Source organism: Cynocephalus volans, chromosome 5, assembly GCF_027409185.1.
Source record: "Cynocephalus volans isolate mCynVol1 chromosome 5, mCynVol1.pri, whole genome shotgun sequence".
NCBI classification, from domain to species: domain Eukaryota; kingdom Metazoa; phylum Chordata; class Mammalia; order Dermoptera; family Cynocephalidae; genus Cynocephalus; species Cynocephalus volans.
Genome location: NC_084464.1, coordinates 148,822,666 through 148,845,631, shown reverse-complemented (window position 1 = coordinate 148,845,631; position 22,966 = coordinate 148,822,666). Strand labels below are relative to the sequence as shown.

Here is a 22,966-nt window from a genome sequence, read left to right as displayed (position 1 = left end):
GAGGGCTGACACCTCACCAGCTGCCTGTTTGCCCTGGTTTATTTTGCTCAGGTCAGCTTTCCAGGCTCCAGTGGTAAATTGCTAGTTGTAAATGTCTGACCCTTCTTCAGGATGATAATAAAATGTATTTGAAGTGGCAGACAGTGATGTGAATCACTTTTCATTTCTAAAAGGCCAGTTGGGTATAGGTCTTGCATATGTAACATTACATAGAAAATAAAAAAGAATTGGTATGGTATTAACTACTATCTGGAATCACTTATTAGTTATATTGGGATAATATGCTATGAATGAAAGTTAATAAAACACTACAGAGAGACATTGAAAAACAGAGGTAGGGATAAAGAGGTGTTTCTGTGCCCTCTATTACATATATTGATCTTGTAATTAATGACCTAGATGTTATGGTAACCAAGGATGGCAGCTACTGGAGTAAACAGATGAGCAGGTACCCCTGCTTATATAGTAATAACTTGGTTCAATTTTGAATATATTGACATTTTGAACATCTTTGCATGTTTGGAAAAAATAATCTATTCACAGAGCAAGCCAGCAAGCACTTCCAATATGATCTAGAATAGTGGTCTTCAAATAGGATCCCTCCCCCAAGGATGTTCAAGACATTTTTAGGATGTGAAAGAAGAAACCAGAGCTTATATTTTTATTAATTTTTAGTCTTTTCCTTAAAATCTTCAGTATATTTTATGAGGCATACAACATGTTGTACAGTAGCATGTGCATATTATTTGTAAATAAATTAGAGATCCATGTTCAACAATATATTATTGATCAAGATGTATGGTCAAAAAAGTTTGGAGACTACTACTCCAGAAATAGATAAATTAAAAACATGAATCTACCTCCAAAACTACCGAGGACTAAGTAAAACCTTGAGATATTTGGGATTTTCATGTCACAAATTGAAGAAATGTGACAAGTGACTATATCCTGCTTGGTATTCAGAGTTTCTTTTGCCATTTGTCCCAAGTCCTTCCTGGTGGCTGGAGATGACCCTCCTTTCTAAACCCAAGTTCTCAGTTGTTACTGTAGTCTCTTCTTCCTCGGGAGCTTCTGCCTTCATTTCTTTTCTTTACCCTCTTATTCCTCCTGGATCAAGATATCTTCAAATTGCCTTGCACCCAGATAGACTCCTTTTCTAACCTCTTAATTTATCTGATTTTCAATAAAATATGTATCCAAGATTCCACTAGATTATGTGGATTGTGCTCATCCATTCGTTCGCAGTGGAATATCACATGATGTGCCACGCTCCCACGTTCCTACGTTCCTAACAGGATTGTCTAGTCCATTCTGTCCCTGTAAAATTGTGGAACTCCTTATGACCTCATTCTATACTTACACCTTTAGTCTGTACTATCTGTACCAGTCACCTGATTCTTGTGTATCTAAGTCCAATAAAGTTGGCTTAATCAAGGGTGAGGGAACATGCTTTTCAAGAAAATATTTATAAATATGGATGAGTTTGGAGAAACGTATGTTGAGTGAAATAAGAAGCACTGAGGGGTAAATAACATATGTGCTCTCTCATAAGTGGAAGCTAAGAGAGAAAGAAGGAAGGAAAAAAGACCACAGTGGTGCATTGGACTTGCAGAGAGAGAGAGAGCATACCTATGGATACAAAGTGGAGTGGGGAAAGGAGGAGGAGGAAGAGGGAGGTTGGGGATAATTGAGGGGATAATTGGGTGGGGACACGGGGTATAATCACAATTTGTGGTAGTGGACATGCTGCCAGTATCGATCAGGCCATCACATCTTGGGCATGAGTGGTGACAATTGGCTTCGTACCCTGTGAATATTCATAACCAATAAAAACAAAACAAAACAAAAAAGAAAGAAAATATTTATAGCTCCTATGAATTGCTCTGCAGGTTAAAAACTGCTAAGAGCTCCAAAGGGAAGAAATGTCATTATTTCATGAAAATAAATTCACACCAGCTGGTAGCTAAAGATTCTGGTTACTGTCTACAACATCAGAAATGCCATGGTAGTCAACAGATAGGATTCAGTAGAAGAAAGTTAATCTCAGTAAAAATTATTACTTAGGAAACAAGAATGCAAGGCATTACATATGTAAAATGGTGTCTCTGTTGAAACATGGACAGCCAAGTGCCATCCAGGGGGTGGATGGTGTTAGGTGGCCTACTAAGGAGCAATAAATGGCCAGAGGAGCAGGACCCAGTGACAGGGTGAATGAATGAATGAATGAAACCAAGGGTGGTGGAGAAGAACGCAGCTGCTGCTGCTCCCTTCCCACCTCTTGGGCAGTGTGGGCTTGGAACCTCTTGCTCAAACGGTTAGGTTTTGCTCATTATCTGCATCTCTTTACACAAATGCATTTTATCGTACACATAGTCTCTGCCCCTCCTGACCCCATGAGAGTCTTCACTTTTCCTGCACTCCTGTGATGTGAGATTTGTTTACCAACAGGATGCCTGCATGTTTGCTCACGCTACCACTTCTTCTGCGACAATGGCTGCTGCATCGACATCACGCTGGCTTGCGATGGAGTGCAGCAGTGTCCTGATGGGTCTGATGAAGCTTTCTGTCAAAATTGTGAGTCAGCTGCATGGGTGGTCAGACAAGGGCCTGAAAGTGCTGTAGTAGGGATGTCTGTATTTTCAGAATAAAATGCAAGCTCAATGTTTTTCCTCTGCCTGGTTGTAAGGATAGCTTTATGTGGTGAAGAAGATATGACTTAAATGAGAATTCACTTAGTCTTTAGTCTGAGTTGCAAATGTCAAATGTTTGGTATGTTTTAATTTTTTTTTTCAATTTTCCAGAGATTCTTCCCATCCTATAAAAATACTGTATAACATGATTTTTAAAATCTGAAGTGAATTAACATTTTGTTTTGATAATCTTTATAGAAAATATATGACACACTAGGGTGTGGCTAAGTCAGAGCTATAAACCAGTCTTATCATGTCACATACATAAAAGCGCACTGCAAGAAAGAAGAAAAGCTACAGGAAGCTTAATGAAGTACTGGTCTGAGGGAGGATGAAGAGTTTCAAAACCTTCGGTTTAAGTTTTATCTTTGTCAATTTATTTATGTGTAACAGCTGGAAAGCTAATTATTGAACGAAGAGAGAACAGATTACAGATTTGAAAACTAGAGAGAATAGTTTTTTATAGGGCTCTGACATGTCTTAGGTGGATGAGTTATTGTTCCCAAACATATATGATTTTAAATCAACTGCAAATGTGGTAGTTTTAATTAAAAGAAACCCAACAACTAATAATCACTCTTCCATGCTTCAGTGGGCCTTGACCGCAAGGTGGTGACCCACACGGTGGCTAGTCCTGCCCAGCCAAGAACCACAGGACTCAGTGAAGATGCAGGGAGAGACTCCTTGTTGGAAAAGTCCCAGAAAGCCACTGCCCCCAACCAGCCACCTCCATTATCAAACACAGAAAAGAAGAATCATTCCACCTTTTGGGGACCAGAGAGTCAAATCATTCCTGTGATGCCAGGTAAGAACTGGGGGCAGGTTATCCATGAAAATCCTTGTTTTCTGTAGCTAAACTTGGCTCAAAATTAACTTTATTTTTAAGAATGTTAAGGAAGTATTTAAAAAAGAAGAGTTAAAATGAAAAATTTGGCCAAAAAAGAAAAAAAAAAACCTGACATTTGCACTGAATAATTTATAGTAAGGGGCACCTATTAAATAGATTTATACATACTCCCGAGGTACCAATACATTTATTTGTAAGTAAGTTAGAGTTAGGGAGTTTCAACACTTAGCTTAAGAAAACTAATGCCCTAAGTGTTAAATTTTAGGTTATTTTGAGATGAAGTAGCACAACCCTTGCATATTTATGTAAATCCTTTTCAACCTAAGCCTGCAAACGTAAAGAAAATATATGTAATCTTGAAATGGTTGCACATGCTGGTTATGCCTCCAATTTAACTAAATCTATCATTTTTTATATTTTAATAAGGCTAATAAGATTTTAAAATACATTCACATTTATAAAGTATTACAGGATTCCATCATTTAAAAATTTTTTGCACATTTATATTTGTGTGATTATGTGACATATGAGACAAAAATGATGATGATGTTCCTATATGCTTTAGTAAAGTCCTTTCAGTGCTCAAACTCTGCATACATTTTATTGAAATAATATGTCACTATTTTAATTAACTTATTATGAAGAGATATTGTTTACTGAACAAGAAAAGGTACAAAATAATAAAGGAAAATGACTTAAAATACCACCCTTTATTGAAAATACTTCTAATATTTTGGCATATTTCCTTCCAATATTTTATTTATGTACTTTGTAGATTTTAAGTGTCTCTATACAAATATGTCCAGAAAACACTAATCTATAAGGGGCTTTCATTTTGATGGTTTTGGTTAAATACACTTAAGGTGGCTGCTTTTGGTTCATTTCTTGGTGGTACCGCCTGCCACCTACTGGGCAAATCAGTGACTACATCCAAGCCTGGGATTTGTGTTAAGTGAGTTTTCTCCACATCCAAGGTTTGTATGAAGACAGCCACTACCTAAGAAACAGAGTCAGGGGAGACCAGGTATGTTTGGCAGGACTGCTGAAGGGCTGAAGAGTTGATGGAAAGAACCATGTTCTCAGAGGCCAGGATGGATGAATTCTTGCTACATCACTGTGGTAAAGAGGCCCTACTTGAGCATGAGCAAATTAGCTGAAAGTAGAGAGGAGACCAGAGCCAATGTCTCCTTAAACTAGGTTCTCGTCTTGGCTTTGCCTTTAGAACCTTCAGAAAGTTGCTTTATATCTCTAGACCTCAGTTTCCTTATCTGTTAATAGGAATTTCAACCAGATGACCTCTAAGGTCCCGTCTAGCACTGAATCTGTTTCAGGAAGGATAAACAGCTTGATGCTCATACTTTACTTCATCAGCCCTTACCCTTGCTAAGTATTGCTCATTGATCACAGCACTCTCCCCTGGGCAGTGTGGACTCAGCCTCAGAATTCTTTTGAAAATAATGCTCCAGGCTGCCACCAGCAGTTGATGGGAGTCAATACCCAGTTTCAAGTGTATTTGCAACCTCTGTTTTTGTCCTTTTTGATAATGTCTTTGGCTTTGGCTATGAAGATGTAAAGAATGGTGTTTCACAGGTGCAGGCAAATTAGATGTCCAGTTATTATTTATAACATATTGAGGGGTTTTTCTAATCATTAAAGTAATACAGATTTACTGTAGAAAATTGGGAAAATACATAAAAATACAAAGAAGAAAACTAAAATCTCCTAGCAAAACTTACCATTTAACGTTTTTGTTGCATTTTCTTATGATTACTTCTATTTATACATATACACACACATATTTATTCAATTTTTACAAAACCCAGGATAATATTATCTTTATAAAACTTCTATTTTTCTCAGCATTTTCGTTATTAAACATTCATCAAAAACATAATTTTTGAAGGTCTAAGGATGAAGAAAATGGGAAGAACAGAGCTTTGAAAATGTTAGAAAGAACCTCACAGCATGCGGTTTCTGTTTAAACAGCAGCTATCCCCACCCTTCCCCTCTGCTTTTCCTAAGACCACCAGCCTAGAGCCCCCAGCCTCCCAACTCATATGAGTTAAAGACCCAGCATAACATAAAAAGTTTTAAAAGTGCATTATTGTTCATGACATCTGCCTCAGTTTTAAAAGGATCATCAGCGAGTACAATAAATAGGACAAATTAAATTTTCTGCAGCCTCTTTCCCTCACAGACATGTGGTGAGAGTAAATAAGGTACAACTCTTTGAAGAAGTGTTAGTGAGATACAAAGATTAAAATTAATAATGTAGTATAGAAAGTAATAAGATGCAGTTTTTCATTTATCACATTGCAAAAAATTATAATAATTAATGTTTTTAAGAGTAGAGAGAAACAAGTCTCATGCATTTCTGGTGGGAATAAAATTAGTGTGGTCTTCCAGGCAGCAGTTTCTGAAGCCTTAAAACTGTGTATGCTTTACCCCAATTATCCCACTCTTGCAAATTTATTCCAAGCATGTTGCTAAGGATGAGATGAAGGGTAGGCACACATATTTGGTTACACAGTGAAAGCACACTCACTACACTCAGAGCCACCACTGGGAGGAACACAGAGCTCATGTTGCCGAGCAGGTAACGGCACAATGGCTGAGTTCTTGTGGGATGTGGTTGCAGCTGCAGGACCTATTTTCTGTGTGGTCCAAGTAATTCATTAACAAGGCTGTCCTCTTGAATCCGACCTAGCTGAAGGAAAAGAAATGCGGTTTCCAGCCCTGCAGCGTGCTGGAAAAGTTCTGCTATGTCTGCATTCACATGGATTCCGTGTTCTGGAAACTTGAGAACTCATGTCTAGCACAGCAGGTCAGCCAGATTCTCTAAGGACCTGAACTGCAGCATGGACTTAGGAGGGTGTGTGGTTTCTGTGTGGAGGTGTAGAGTTCTGCCTGCATTTTCTGGTTCTTCTGCTAAATATGCCACAGCCTCATTGTTTAGCTTAATCTCTGGAGACAGAGTGAGCAACTTCGACCTTTGTGTTATTATAGAAGGTAGTTCATTCAGAGAGGACATCCTTCTAAAGGAGTTTTTTAAAGGTTTTTTTTTTAGCATGCCCTAGGTTTTTCACTGGTATTTTACCTTTTCGCTGTGTTGGGCTATCTCTTTTCTTGTTGAGAAGCCATTTGGAAACTCTAAGATCACATTTCTGGGAAGGTAGTGTGAATTTGTTGAATCCTGATAAACAGCACAAGTGTGTAGCATGTTGTGCTCCAAGGTGGTGCCAGGATCAACTGGATTCTCAAATTGATGGAAGATCCAGTTAAAGGAAATTCACTTAAAACAAATGAGGATACTCAATGATTACTTTCATGAAATTATTCTGAGGGGAGTAGGTTCTCTTTCATTGACCTACTTACTTCTTCGGAAAATATCATTTAATCAGCTGTAATAAGCAGATTATTCTGGGGCACTTAGAGAAATGGTGGTCTTGGAAAAGGCACGCTCTGTTTTCTACAAGGTTTAAGTGTGTATGTTTTGGGCACTGTAATGGGGGTCACATCGTTTTTATTATTTGAGATCTATAGATGGCTTATACAGTGAATTCTATTTTGTAACTTCTAACCCACTTGTGGGTTAGTACCAAGGAATCACCTGGTTTTAAACAAAATGACATGGTTCATTTTATGTAGAAATTAGTTGAGCACCCAAGCACTCTGATAGTATTAAAACATCCTACAGGCAAATACAAATATACGGGAGTACTTCAGAAAGCTCATGGAAAAATAGAATTAAAAGATAATACTCATCTTTCTGTAAACTTTTTGAAGATCCTTCATATTTGTTATTCTGCCTTCGTCAATAGAGAAAGGATAATAGTAAAACAAATGAACTTAGAATTCTTTTTAACTAATTTAAGACAAGTTATAGAGGCCTTTTCACAGCTTATTGGCACCACAATGTGAAAATGAGCAAAGAGAACGTCAATGAGGAGTTTTATGGCTGTAATGAGGCCTAACTAACATTTCCAGTTTAAGTGGACACGCAGGCCAAGTGCCACCGCCTGGCTGTGATCTCGAGCCTGTACAGTACAGAACTTCTAAAGAGAGCACCCTCTTACCTACTTTACAGATGTGCAGTGTGATCTCCCACTGCTCAGCAAGAAAGGACAATGCTGGTGTCTCTGTTTGTTAGACTGGTGGAGCAGGTGACCACAGGAAGCTACAGAGCATTCTGGAAGACAGGCCCATACGGTAGCCACTTTCCAAGCTGTTGTTTCCCACTTTCTTACAACTACATGTTCTATAGCAACTGAAAATGAAATTTAAACAACTTCCGTTCAGCGGCCTCTGTGAATTCCCTCTGTGATTGTATAGCTTTGCATGGTAAACACAATACAATAGTTCATTCAGAAGAGAGGAAAAATAATTTCCTTGGACATTAACTCTTCTAGAAGGATCATTACCAAAAAGGATTCTTTGCAAAAGCAGGTGATGTAATTGTTTTGTTTTGTTCGGATTCATCACACTGGCTAGAGCCTATGACTGGATGCATGGAAGTGAAGCATTTCTCTACAGCATTCCATATGCTGAAGTCTAGGAAAAGTAAATCAGGCAGTCTGGGAAGTTACAGTGAATTCCTTCATGGAATGTAGAAAACAAATTCACATTTCAAATACCAAGAAGGCAGAGCAAGGTTTCCTGTGTAATTCTAGAGCCTGTGGCAACTGTGTCTCCTGAAGTCTCCTGTCCCTAACAGGGACAGCTGATCCCTCCCTCTCCCCATATCACTGTCCTCCTCTCCCTAGGGAAGAAGGACATTTTTAAAAAATACTCTTTAAATTTGATAACTGAAGATTCAGAATAAACTCATATAGTTTTTTTAATGAACCCACCTCCAAGGCTAGCTCCCTTTTCCAAGTACAGGTAACCACTTTCTCTAGTGTGTCTTTAATAGACCTTTGACCCAGAACTTCCTAAGGAAACATTTAAATTTGTGATTTTGCGTGGATATGAGTAAATAAATGTGGTATCAACTGTAAGTTCTTAGAGTCAAAAACTTGTATTTGCTAGCTGTGACTTTAAAGCAGCATGGTTCAGTGGGAAAGTTCCTGCTTTGGATCAGTCCTGGGTTCTAATTCCAGCACCACTGATTACTAGCTACCAGGTAATCAACTTCTCTGAACTTCATTTTCTTACCTGTGAGAGGATAATCATATCTTCTCACAGTGTGACTACAAGAACTGCATGAGATATATGTAAATATAACTTCTTTCTCTCAGTAAATGTTAGCACTACATGGGTTTTTGCTAGAACATTCAAATCCAGTGGTATTCACTAAGAAACCATGCTAAGACAGCTGCAAGTCTGTAAGACAGTTAATTCAAATAAAAAATAGAGACGATGCAGTGGTGATCCCAGTTCTAAATTCTCTTCAGAATTAAGATGCACAAGCTCTCATCTTTACTGGAAAGAGACAGGGGGAAAACATTATGAATGCAGTTATGTTTTTCTGTTGGGTGAAAGACAAACCTATTAGACCTCTGAAAAAAATTGATGATTGGCAAATTTTGGTGGTTTGCTTTTATTCCTGGCTCAGTATTTTTAAAAAGTAAGACATGAGTTCCCAACTATGTGATCTTCCCATTTCCAAATTTATTACTGGAGAGAGAGATAAAGGAGAATGCCTAGAGGGCCCTCTGCAAGCTAACCTGGCAGTGAGACAAGGGGAGGAAGAAAAGAATGGGGTGGAGAAAGGGATGGCTACACAGTGGTTTTTAGGTCATTTAGTAGTTTGATTTCCAGCCTGTCTCCAGGGCTGTAGTTTTGTGTGAGCTGTTGCTGAGTAGACCGGGTGTTTTGCATAACAGTGATTTTTGCCTCCACAAAATGAATACTGTGTTCCTTTTGGAGATCCATGAACAGCTGGCATTTGGAAAATGAGGCGTTATTAACTTTAAAACACAGTAGTATTTTCTATATCTTTACCAAGTGAAAGCTTAGGAACATTCACCAAAGCTAAGTGTATAAGAAAATAACCTAAAAAAGGCTTACATTGAACCATCAAAATGTTATTGAAAATATTCAGATTTTCATTATGGATATCAACACCATGAGATTTGTATCATAAAAGCAGTGGCTAAATATGTACTAAGTACCACGTCCCTGATAAAAGGTTCAACATATTTACTGGGCAAAAATTGGACTCTGATCTGTCTATTAGCAGTGAAAAGGCAATAAAATAAATTCTTTGTATTAAATAGTGCTTTCCTAGCCCATAGTTGTTTACAATACCTGTATAGCTTCCTAGACTAGAAACATGTATAAGAAAATCTCACAGAACTACCTTGCTTGGGATCAGGTATAATATAAGAAAATCCAGATATCTGGAGAAATCCTTGGTGGCCACTGTCCTGGCTATATTCTACAAATCTGAAAGTTTGTTTGAAATATATTCTAATTAAAAATAATAATTCTCATGCATTGAGTACTTGATGAATACCCTTCACTCTGCACTCCTTTGATCTTTATAACAACCCTATGATGTGTAGAAATCTTTATTTCCATTTTATAGATGAAGACACTAAGGCACAGAGAGGTTAGGAATTTAGACAAGGTCACACAGCTAGTAAGTGATGAGGCCAGGACTTAACTCAGCAGTCTAATACCAGCCCCAGCGTTATGATGGCCATGCAGTAATCTCATTTGGGCTCAAGGACATACTCTCTTAGCTACACAGACAGGAAGCAGCTACAGCTCCCCTAAGACCCTGCCTAACTGATTCTTTCTATGAGGGCATTAGAAGCTCAGAAGGAAGAGATCCACTGAGTACTTGAGTAGTCGGAGTCAGCTGCATTATGACTTTCACGAGCCCTAGAAACTTTTTTTATTAAAATTAATACAAAATAAATAACAAATTCTAAGCATCTATATGGGGAAAATAGTATTAATAGGACAAAACTATTCCACTCAAACTTTTTCAACATTGCCTGTATTATGGAGTACTTTTTTTTTTTAGAGTTTTTTTTGGCCACAAAACAAGTCTTAATATATTTAAAAGGACTAAGATCATAGAAAATATGTTCTCTGACCAAAATAACAAAGAAATTTAGAAAATTCACAAATATGTGGAAATTAAACAATATTCTCCTAAATAAACAATGGGCAAAATGAAAAATCACATAGAAATTAGAGAGTACTTTGAGATAAAAATCAAAGCACAACATATCAAAATTTATAGGCTGCAGGCCTCCTGCAGTGCTTAGAGGAAAATGTATACTTGTAAACACCTATATAAAAATATGAAAAATCTCAAATCAGTAATGTAAACTTCTCCCTTAAGAAAATATAAAAAGAAGAGCAAACTAAACCTAAAGTAGATGTAAGTAGGAAATAACAAAGATTACAACAGAAATACATGAAATAGGGAATTTAAAAACAATAGAGAAAATCAACAAAACCAAAAGTGGGTTCCTGAAAAAAGATCGACAAAATTTGCCAACATTTATCTAGACTGACCGACAAAAAAAAGAGAGAAGACGGAAATTACTAAAGTCAGAAATACCTCACGGGCATGGGAGAGCAGTTGCTTCTTCTGTTACACTGCAGTGGGCTTTGAAGAGAGAGATGTCCTCTTGTTTTGGTGGGGTTTTTTTTTTTTCCAGTCTCCACTGGTCACTGTCCTTGTGTCACTGCAGTCGAGTGTCTGGCAGGATGCCTGCATGGCTGCTGTGGCTACTGTGGTGGCATTGAGCCACTTTTTGCAGTAGCAGTGGCTGTGGCGGTGGCTGTGGTGGTGGCTTTGGCAGGCCACCCATGTAGGCCGATGTTTTCCGCGTGCTCCATGCCTGGTTGTGGGCGGGGGATGCCGCCCTGGGCTCCTGCCTAGAATGCTAGGTGTGCTCTGTTTCCCTAGAAACTTTTGCCTTCTTAGGCTTCTTCCACTATTAAAAAAAAATTAAATATATATATATATATATTTTTTGTTGTTGTTGTTCGTTTTTTCGTGACCGGCACTCAGCCAGTGAGTGCACCGGTCAGTCCTATATAGGATCCGAACCCGCGGCGGGAGCGTCGCCGCGCTCCCAGCGCAGCACTCTACCAAGTGCGCCACGGGCTCGGCCCAAAATTAAATATATTTTATGACGATATTGGTAAAAAGATGAATATAATCCAAGCTGAATTCACTATTCTATATTCATTATTATCACATCTATTACTTTGTGATTTTTTTTAAAAAATTGAATTCAAACATTTTTGTGGGCCCCTAAAAGTACCCTGGACTCTAGACTCAATGGCCACTGTGCCTACTGGATAGGTCGGTCCTGGCTATGTGATGGGGTGTGGAAATTCAGCTGTGCTCCGAAGAATGGGTGGAAAAAACTTGAAATCCCTCTTGAAATCACACCACAGGATGAGGGTAACTCCATCTACTCATTAAGTATTAGATTGTCGATGTAATAAACACACAAATGCTGTAATTTCTAGATGGGAAATGATGGAATGGTACAGCCATGGCTCATCAGAACCTGGGTATAAAAATCCTAAAATTTGATCTTTCTTTTTTTCCTCAGTATTGTATTATATCTGATTAGAATAGTTAAACAAATAATACATAATGAAATCAGAAGTGCTGGTTTCCACCACCAAACAGTTAGACACACCTGAGGTTGAATCCCATTCATTCCCGTGACCCATTTACTGTGAACCTGGGCGGGAAGATGATCCTGAGCCTAACCAGAAAAATTGAATGATTAACACCTGCCAAGCAGGGCTGCGGTGAGACAGTGAATGGCTTGTCTAAATGCCTTGTGTATGCTTGTTGTTTACTTTTAAAACAAAACTCTTTGTTGGCCATCTCCGCTTTCCATGGCATGACCTCTAGCCTGAGGGCTTGTCTTCTCTCCACCTGGTGGCAGGAGTCCTTTTACAGTGTCCTTCCCCTTTCTCTGTACAGGCGTTTTGTACTAGCCCGATACTCTGCTTTATTAAATTAGTCACATTAGTTATCTAGTGTTTCAGTATCATACATAGGCCTATGTTTATTAGATAAATAAATCCTATAAGTCCTTTCTCCAAGTCCATCTTTAAGAAAATAAATAAGGGTGTATTTTTGTGCCTATTTCCCGAAGTTTCTGATGCACCTTCAACATGTGTTCTATTTATTTTCCACAGATAGTAGTTCCTCAGGGAAGAACAGAAAAGAGGAAAATTATATTTTTGAGTCCAAGAGTGATCGAGGACGAGGGGAACACCCAGCCCCAGAAACAGGTAAATGTATACCTCGGAAACTCATTGCAGAGGATAGTCATCCGCAGAGCTGCATGTCCTCTAGTTGAGGGTATCAGATGAAACCATGAGAGTTCATGACAGGAGCAGTGATCTGTGGACCAAAAGAGCTATCTTCTCATCTCCTGTGTCATGCTGCATCGTGGGGCTCTTGGTCGTAACTTACCATCTTTAGATCTCAGCTTCCTCTTTTATACACCCTTCCAGGTGTGACATTCTGTGGAAAAAGTCATACTTGTTGCGTAGTGATTAGAACACAGTCTCTACAGTCAGATGCCATAGTTCAAATCCTGGCTTCACTACTAAACTCTATGATCTTAGACAGGTTATCTCATCTCTCTGGATCTCAATTTCCTCATTAGTAAGATGAGCAAGGTAACTAGACCCGCCTCATAGGGCTGTTAGGGAGAATAAATGGGTCAATTAATATAAAGCATTTAGTACTGCTTGGCTCATATAATGATCCACATATATAAAAGGTGGCTATTATTATTGAGTTATTTATGATGCAAGAAGAATAAAGGTCTCTGAGTACATTGTTCCCTCTCCAGAGCTGCAGTGATAAAGGCAACAGGAATGAGGAAAGGTTGCAGAAGGTAGAGGGAATGTTGACTAAGTGGAAGAAGAATACCATCATTCCATAATTTTGATTGTTTTTAACCAGAAAGAAAACACTTTCAACACAGTCCTGCAGAAAGGAAGGTTTTAGTCCTAAGTCCCACTAACTAATTAGTAAAAGAAGATTTAGGAGAACAAAATGTGATTCTTAATAGACCTAAACATTGAGAAAACTTTCTTTTTACCCTAGAACATTCTTTGTAATATGTGGACAATATTAAAATATAATTTTTAAACAATAGATGGCTAAGAATAATCCAGATGTCAAATACCTGGGTCCTCCCCCAACCCCCACCCCCGCAGTCTGCTGGACTCCTGGACTTAGCCTGTCCCAAGATTTTTTAATAAAGGGGCCCTGTCCCCTATCAACATACAGAGGGAAACCAGTCTGCCTCTTGTCCCCATGCCCAAATGCCTCCAGAGCCTCAGTTCTTTTTTTTTTTTTTTTTTTTTTTTTTTTGTCATTTTTGTGACCGGCCACACCGCACTCAGCCAGTGAGCACGCCGGCCATCCCTATATAGGATCCGAACCTGCGGCGGGAGCGCCGCTGAGCTCCCAAGCGTTGCACTCTCCCGAGTGCGCCACAGGGCCGACCCCAGAGCCTCAGTTCTAATGGGCTGGTGCCCATTCTAGTTGTTACATATTTTGAATGTCACTGCCATTCATATGAACAGAATACATAATTCATCACCTTTGCTGGTTACTGAGATTTCTATCATGGTGTGTTTTAGAAGGGTTGGAAAATTTTAAATCTCAAATGATCCAAACTAAAACCATTGAAGAAAGAATGCCAACTAAGTATTAAAAATTGAGACTAATTTTCAGTATTCTTTTTCCTTGTCATCAAAACATTAAACAGGAATCAAATTTGACAGTTCAGCAACCTCCTATCTGATTTGGCAAACAGAACATTTACCTAGGGCATGTGTCTGTTTAACCGTTACCATAGCTAAACAAGAGCTCCAGAATTGGGATCAGGATCTTCGACCACAGGATCTTCGACCACAGCTTCCTTCTCCTAATTTAGCCTAAACACTGGTGCTCATCTTTAATCATATCAGGCACATTTTAAGGTCTGGAAGCCTCTTATTCATTTTGTCATTCTGAACAGGCAGAACTGGGGCTGGGTGTTGTGTTCCAGTTTGTAAGAAATGGCTTGGGGTTTCCTGGCATTTCTGTGGGGGCTTACCAAAGTCTTTTTTTTTTTTTTTTTTTTGGTCCTGTTCATTTGTTACTTATGTCTAGTACAGGAAAATACAGCGAGAACTCACACCTTCAGGCCACTTAACCCTTTCAAAACTTCTTTCATCATGATGGCCATCAGGAGCCAATAGTGGCTGCCAAAGCCCCAAACTGTTGGCATAGAGAAATTAAGCAGTGATTCTTGACACCTCCAGAAGGCTGATGTATGTGGAATGTACAAAACAGCTCTAGAATTGAATTCCAGGCCTTGGGTTTATCACAGATTTTATTTTTCACAATTCTCTATGGGAATATTGGCCTCACCCAAAACTTTGATACCCAACAGTCACTAAAGAAACTTCCACATCCCCTCCTCCTGCACCCAGACACTTCCAAACTGTTCTTGACGATCTTGTTCAGGAGGTTTACCTGGGATTCTGAGAGTACTGGAGGCTGAAATGCCACTAGTGTATAATCAGCTCCAGGCCCTCTTGTCTTCAAGAGGAGGCCGCCTATGCCTGGGACCAGTGTGTTAAGCCCAGAAAGTCAAGACTGTCCAGAATGAACTTCCACAGCTACCTGCCCCCAAATGTATACACCTGTCTGTTTGCACCCTCCCTCTCTTCCTTCCTTCCAGTTCTAAAGGAAGAGGCATCCCCTCTTTCCAAGGTCATTCTCTCCCCCAATCTTGATGTAGCCCCTTATCTCCTCAGATACCTTTCTCCGTCATCTATTAACTCTCCAATGCTTTTAATCTCAGTTTCTCTACAGGCTCATTCTGCCAGTGGCTGCAAACACATTCAGATCTCTCTCAATATACGAACAAAAAACAAAATAGCATCCTTCAATCTGCAGTTCCCCTGTGAATGAGTTACCAACTGCTAAACCCAGTGGATTCTCCAGGCTTCACCTCCCTTGACCTCTCAACATTTGGCTCAGCTGATTCAGCTGAGCACTTTCTTCTTGGACTACTCTCTTCCCTCAGCTTCCAAGACCCCACTCTCTCTTGGTTGTCCTTACTGTTTCTCTTTTTTCTGTTCTTTTTGGTTCTCTTCTTTTGCCTGACCTCTAAATGTTGGTGTTTCCCAGGACCTTGTTCCTGGCCCTTCTTTCTTCTTTCTCTCAGGCAATCTCACCCACTTTCATGGCTGCAACTACCACCTTTATGCTAAAGGCTCCCACATATTTAGGCCCAAATAATCCAAGGATCAAATAGAAAATTTTAGCTAGATCACCTATAGACATCTCAATCTGGAAATGTCAAAAAATAAACTTATCTCCCTCACCCACCGCAAACAAGCTCCATCCTACATCTAAATCACTCAAGCAAAAATCCTGCAAACCATACAGATGTACTACTCCTTTTTACATCTGTACTTCATATATTGCATTTTTTTCTTCATTTAAATGTCTATCTACCGAGACTTAAAGTCATTCAAAAACTGTCTCATTTACCTTTTAGAGAAGTAGTGCACTACAGCGGTTAAGACCACAGGCTCTGGAGCTGTCCTGTCTGGGGTTGTATCCAAGTTCTACCATTTTCAATACAATCTTAGACAAGTCACTTAATTCCTGATGACTTAACTCCCTCATCTGTAAAATGGGGATAAAAATAGTACCAACTCATATGGTTGTTGTGATAATTCAATGAGTTAAGCTGTAAAGCTGGAACTCAGCATCAGCTTATCTTTTGGGGGGTATTTTTATTTATTTATTTGTTTTTTAATTGACAAATAAAAATTGCTTATTATCTTTGATTACCAGCATTTTGCTCAGTGTCTGGCACATGGAAGGTTCTTAATTAATTTGGAATGAATGAATAAATGAATGAGAGAAAGTGTTATAGAATCAGCTTACGCAATTGAGATGTTGCTCCTCTAGTTCCACCAGTTGGCAAGACTACTGCAGCTAAAAATAGTTCTATCCTATCATCTCCAAACCTGGCCTGACTACAGAGTAGATCAGACTAAGAATAGAGCCTGCTGAGCTTGATAAGAAAGACTGTTCTGGGGCACACTCTGTCCCTTCCAGACTCTTGCAAACCTCTAAAGGCTACTTCTAATCTGGTGTCTAGGACCAGCCCCAGAGGAAAAGCTAAGGACATGTTTTCCTTAACTACCCTTGGCCAAAATTATATCAGCATATTCTGAAGTTATCTTTCAACAAAGGCTCTACTGGATGAGAGTAGGTTCCCTGGATTTAGAAAAGGAAATAAATTTCCTAAGCCCTAAGCAGAACGGGAAATCATATGTTATTTCATATTCATTTTAAGAGAGAATGATCATGTATGAACTCATAAATGTAATCTATGACTCCAATGAAAAAATTTCCTATGGTCAGAATGCCTATTACAGTTACGCATGAGGGTGATCTGACTCCAACTTTTGTACCTACTGATGCCATACAAATTTTGTAGGAACCTGGTACAGAATTTGGTTTTAAAGAGGTCTGGGTTTGCGACCTAGACCTACAGCTTACAAGCTATACTCCCTTAGGCAAATTATTTAACCTCTCTGCACCTTAGTTAATCTGCAAAATGGTGATAATACTACCACCAAGTTGAGTTGTTTGGATTAAATAAAAGTGCATACAAAGTGCTTACATTTTACAGTAGTAAATAATGGCTGTCATTGTTATTAATCATGGAACCACCTTATCCATTTCTAACCTTTCCACAGGTGCAGTGTTACCCCTGGCACTGGGTTTGGCTATCACTGCTTTGCTGCTTCTCATGGTTGCTTGCCGACTACGACTGGTGAAACAGAAACTTAAAAAAGCTCGTCCCATTACATCTGAGGAATCTGACTACCTCATAAATGGGATGTATCTATAATAAATGTAATTTAAGTAGCTTGGGGCAAGGACATGTTTTACGTATAACCTATACATATATTAGGTTCTGGATATTTACAACCTCTTTTGTTTTTAATTGGGCTAGAAGATTCTGCAAGTCCCAAACCTTTGTCTTTATTATTTATTGTAGAAAGATTTTCCTTAGGAAGTATGCAAAATAGTTTGAAACTTAGGAATTCATATGATTAAAGATTTTTACAAATCTAATTGTGATTTACGCAGGCTGTCCCTGAAAACAGAAATTTGTAGTTAGCCAAGACAGAAAATTCAGTATCTCAAGTAGTCTTAGGATGCAGCATTACTTTTTAGAAGCCAACTGTTGGCCCCTGGCAACACTGGACCACTTTAGGCACAGCTTCCCCTTGTTCTGTGACCCTATTTCTCCTCTAAGCTTCCAATGCTCTCTTTTTTCTTTTCCCCTTCTAAACCTATTTCTGAGAATGGATCTCAAGTGAATTTATACTTCAATGAGATATTACCTTTGACAGGTATATCCAGATTATCAAACTTATGAATAGATCAACGAGGCCTCAGAGAAGATGAGTGCAGGTCCTCCCACCCAAGCCTTTGACATTATGTCGTGTTCATGGCTGCCTCCTTAAGCTGATCTTTAGGAGTAAAAACTCAGACTTTTGATTACAAGCAGCTCTAATAGAGTCATGATTTGAGATAAGGAATAGAGGTGGAAGCAAAGAACCACCTGGTGGGCCAAAAATTTTAACAAAAACTTGGCTAAGGGCAAAGTGAGCAAGGAGGATGTTAACGCTTTGTTGTATCTGCTCAACACTGCTCCACGGTCCAGGACACAGCAACTCATATCTACAGTCACTGGTTTTCAACATTAATCTTTCTTGATGAAGAGAAAAATGCAAATTGAAAAGCAGAACAGGAATGGATTTCCAGTTACAGCTTTTGTAAAAATGTTACCATGTTTAAGTATCAGCAGGTTCTTTCATCCAACGGAATGAGCCAGGTTTTTTTTTCATTATTTTTTACTTCTATAAAACGTTATAATGTGCAATCGGCGAATGCCAGGCTTTTGTATTTCTAGAGCATAAAGCAGTTTTGCACAAATTCATTTTTATAGAAAATTGGCATCCAGCTTACTAGCATCTTTCCCTTTTTAATTTGTGGGCTTTTAAATCAAAGTATTCCCATAATCACTTAATGTCAGAATTATACACATTCTAGAAATTATCCTACTGAAAGAAATGTATAGTGTGGTGCCTGTCTACACTCACATGATTTTCCTATTTATGTAATGTTTGTTTTTTTTACACAAGTGGCAGATCTTTTAAAACTCTTGAAAAACACTCCAGAGTCTAATTACACTCTTTTTAGACTGAACCTAAGGCAGATTATTCCTTTAGCAAACGGCTTGATCTGGTGGAGGATACAATGTTATCAAAATACATTAAAAAATGGAAAGTTTGTTCTAGTTCTAGCAAAACAGAGAAATTAGGTATTTTTGTTTCCTGACAAACTCCAGCATTTTGTTGAATGTTTAGAATTGAGCCAAGATTTAAATTTCTCAAGGGCAGTTTAGAGAAATGAATTGTGTGAATGAACTTATGATGTTTGTACTCTGTATGTGATGCTGTGCGGTTTGTTTTTATATAGGAGGATGTCACCTATAGCCATACCCAATAAAATAAAAATTCATGAGGCATGCATCTTTCTGCACATCTTTTATATGTGAAGAGTTAAACACAATTTAGTCTTGCTATGGTGTTCAAATACTTAAGATGTCCCATATCTATGTAAACAATATTCCTTTAATAAATTGTACTTTATTCTTAAGCCTTTTTTTTTTTTACCTATTAGTAGAATCATAAATCGCTAATATTGTCTGAGCTGTTCATGTTGTTCCCTCAACCCAAACATAGAGAAGCATACATCTATCCGTCCTTCAGTTTTGCTGTTCAAGGCAGACCTTGTTGATGAATTTCAGTATATTTCACCTCTGTAAACATACTATGAGTGTGCTGTCCCAGAACATAGGCACTGTCCTTACCTTCAGATGTTTCCTCAACATTATGCTCCTTAATACAAGCATCTGAGCCTGAGATTCTGTAATTTGGGATCACTGTTAAATTATACTGTCACAAAACAATTTCATGTTTGGGTTTGCTTTCTTTTGGGATTATGTCACTTTGTTCCTAGCAGAGCTACTTCAATCATTTGTTTTCTGGATTCCAGGATTCTACAATTTTTCTCATTAAAATTGAATGAGAATTTCTAACAAAGAACTGCTCAAGCTGAATACAAAGGAATAAAAGCTTAGCTTGTAGTCTGCTCTTCACAAACGTTCTCATCTTGCTGGCTTTTGAAGCACCTGTGTTGTGGGCTGCTTCCTTCTCGGTTCCTGGCCCTGTTTTCCCAGTTCTTTCACCCACTGGATTCTAATATTCTAAAGATAAAGTGAATATTTTCAGTTATAGTTACTTTAATGGCTAAAAGCATGTCTTCATTTCTACTTGTTTTTACTCTTAAATCACATCAGCTTTTTAATCTTGTATATCATCATGCTGCAAATTGGAAAGAGATCAACTTATATTATTCAGCTTATAGATCTCTTTATAGTTATTTCTAAATTTAGGAAACCTCAAATTTTAATACAAAATAATTTTAACTTTTACAAAAAAGCTTAGGAAATATTGTGTTAAGTACGTGGACTTTTTTTAAAAATGCACTTTTTCATTTTCATATAATTGTTTCATATGACTGTAGACCCAAGTAAAGAGTAGCGTTTTTACATTTAAACAAAACAGTTCCACAGATGAAATGGTAGATTTAGTTAAATCTCTAAATCTATTTATTATCTAAAGATTTGTGTATGAAGAATAAAGAAATCAGAACCATGAACTACCCCATCTGAGACCATACCTTTAACAACTTTTGCCAGTGAGGGTAGATGAGGCAGCAATAGTGTGGCACTCCATAAAACCCCTACCTGTAACTTCCTGGCCTGCTTTATCCAACTCTACTGCCTACCTTCTCATTGCTCAATGGAGCCAAGATCCTAAAGAAGGACAGGACTTCCCCCCCCACCAGAAAATATCCTTTTTACAATTGATTTTAAACTGATACAAGAGTGTTCATATGGAAATTCTGCAATTTTTTTATCCATAATGTAATTTCTGGGTAAAATCGTGACAGGATAATCACAATGGGGGTTAAAATCTAAATAAACAATAGTGGTGACAAAAAATTATTCCACGTGATGTGATACTTTGGGGGACACAGTGAAGTGTTCAGGGTGTAGGAATTCAAATACAAATGTCCCCAGCTGCCCAAAGCCCCTAGTTTGCTGCCCTCTCACACGTAAAGTGTCCTCAGTATTGCCATCACCTGACATTTGGACAAGAAAATGATTTTTTCTATAATGCTCATCCTATTGGACCACCACCTGAGAATGAGTTCTTCAGATCCAATAGCCCCAGAATGTCTTCTCATGTTAAAAGACAGACAGAAGGAAAGACAGAAAGAAGACAAAGGGAAAAACATGAAGACAGAAAGACAAAGGAGAGAAAGGGAAAAGAAATGAAAAGAAAGGAAGGAAAGAAGGATGGAAGGAAGGAAGGAAAGAACATGAGAAGTGCCCAGAGATTCACTGGACTTTTTACTTTTGTGAATTAAAACTCCGGAATGTTGAATAAACAGGACTTTAGGGGATCATCAATAAATGGGTAGATAGAAATAATGTATCTTAACTAGGTCTAAAAGTTTTTCTCTTTAAGAGAGTTAAATTTATGTATGTGTGTAGGTCAGAGATAAGAAATGTCTCTTTAATCTTCAGTATTTGTAACATCTAAAATATTTTAGTATTTCATTTTTCCTTAATAGAAGTGATTCCTTTATACAATATGAAGGGCAATGCTGAAAATATTTCAGCCATTTCCAGTCTAGTGAGATCCTTCTGAAACAAGATTTTTTTCCTACAGTTTTGGTCTTATTAAAGGCTAAATCTAGCTCTCAAAACTTATCTAATATAAGCCTGAATTAAGAATTTCAGTTTCTATTGAGGGTTTTAACTCTTTCCCAGGCAATAACATTAGAAGAAAATGACATTTGGGGGAAAATAATCCATTAACATTGTCCATGCAAATGTTTGAGTTCCTACTGCTGTAATTTTAAAAACCATCATTATTAGAAAGAAATTTGACTAAACCTTTTAAATTGGCTATAATGTACCCACACTAAAGCATCTTTAAAAAACTCGATTCTATTCTAAAATAGAATAATAGTTTCTAGTGATAACTTAATATTCATGAATCCTTTGAAGCTATTCTTGGTGTGTGATTGTCAGCCAGGAAATAAATCTGCCTAGTTTTGTATCTAAACTATTAGACACAGCATTTGTCTGCACCAACTAGGTGATACCTAAGTTTGTCTTATCATATTTATAAATTGTCTCCTCAACCAGACTGCAAATTTCTTGAAAGTAAGCATCTCTTTCTATCCTCAAAACCTAACATAGAGATTTACATATAATAAAATGTTGGTAGTGGTTATGAAGGACACAGACTAGTGAATAAGTTTAAGAATTAATTTTAAGCCCTAAAGAATATTTGACCTTTGCAACTCCCTCAAATGACACTGAGTCCTAGACCACGAGGGTTCATGGTGTGGATCCAGAAGCAATAAACAACAGTAAACTGAAATCTGCAATAAACTTAAACTCTCAAGTTTTGGGCACCAAATAATGCCAGTTTCCTGTGTCTCAGACCTTACTCAAGAAGAGATGCTTGTGAAAAGATGTATGCATAATTTTTTTAAAAGCCACTTTTAAAGAATAAAGAAGTACTAATTAAGGCTTTTTAAGAGTGTGGGAGGAGTATCTCACACACCAAGGATCTCCTAGCCAGAATTATGCACAGTTCTACACAGTAGAAGGGCTTTGCTGGGAGTGCTACTTCTGCCCATTCTAGTGTGCTCATAATATTTCCACAAGTTCTAAAACCCTTAAAAAAAACTAAGATCTTGTTTTAAAAGATATAAAACTACAATATTTAAATAAGATCCCAAAGTGTTCCTGCCTTCTTAGAAACTCATTTTATAGTCATTATATATATTTTTTTTTTTTTTTTTTTAAAAGATGACCAGTAAGGGGATCTTAACCCTTGACTTGGTGTTGTCAGCACCACACTCAGCCAGCGAGCTAACCGGCCATCCCTATATGGGATCCGAACCCGGGGTCTTGGTGTTCTCAACACTGCACTCTCCCGAGTGAGCCACAGGCCGGCCCTATAGTCATTATATTAATAAATCTATTTTTATGTGAGAAAAAGGTTTTGGTATGTTTACCCTCAACCCTGTTCTTCCCTGACATTAAGTCAATTCATTCACCCACTCACCCATTCGACATTTATTGTACATCTGCTATAGGACAAGCCCCATGCTAGCTAGACAGGCAGAGAAATGATGAAGTATAGTCCTTACCCTGAAGAAATGTAGTCACGTTCCATAATGTACAGTTGGATTAATGTTATTTATCTGCTCAGATTTCACAAAACGGAATATTAGAGAAAC

General features: G+C 38.1%; 1 protein-coding gene across 2 annotated transcripts in view; it reads left to right on the top strand.

Annotated features, from left to right (window-relative positions):
- Window positions 1-17,487, top strand: part of LRP11 (LDL receptor related protein 11) — a 40,964-nt gene extending 23,477 nt beyond the window's left edge. Inside the window, exons 4-7 of one of the 2 annotated variants that reach the window (XM_063098071.1) lie at window positions 2,449-2,574; window positions 3,283-3,495; window positions 12,667-12,762; window positions 17,260-17,487. In XM_063098071.1, coding sequence (XP_062954141.1) covers window positions 2,449-2,574; window positions 3,283-3,495; window positions 12,667-12,762; window positions 17,260-17,414 — 590 coding nt within the window. In that variant the 3' untranslated portion in view covers window positions 17,415-17,487. The remainder of the gene's footprint in view (window positions 1-2,448; window positions 2,575-3,282; window positions 3,496-12,666; window positions 12,763-17,259) is intronic. The other variant, XM_063098072.1, reaches the window with a different exon arrangement.
- The last annotated feature ends 5,479 nt before the right edge of the window (window positions 17,488-22,966 follow it).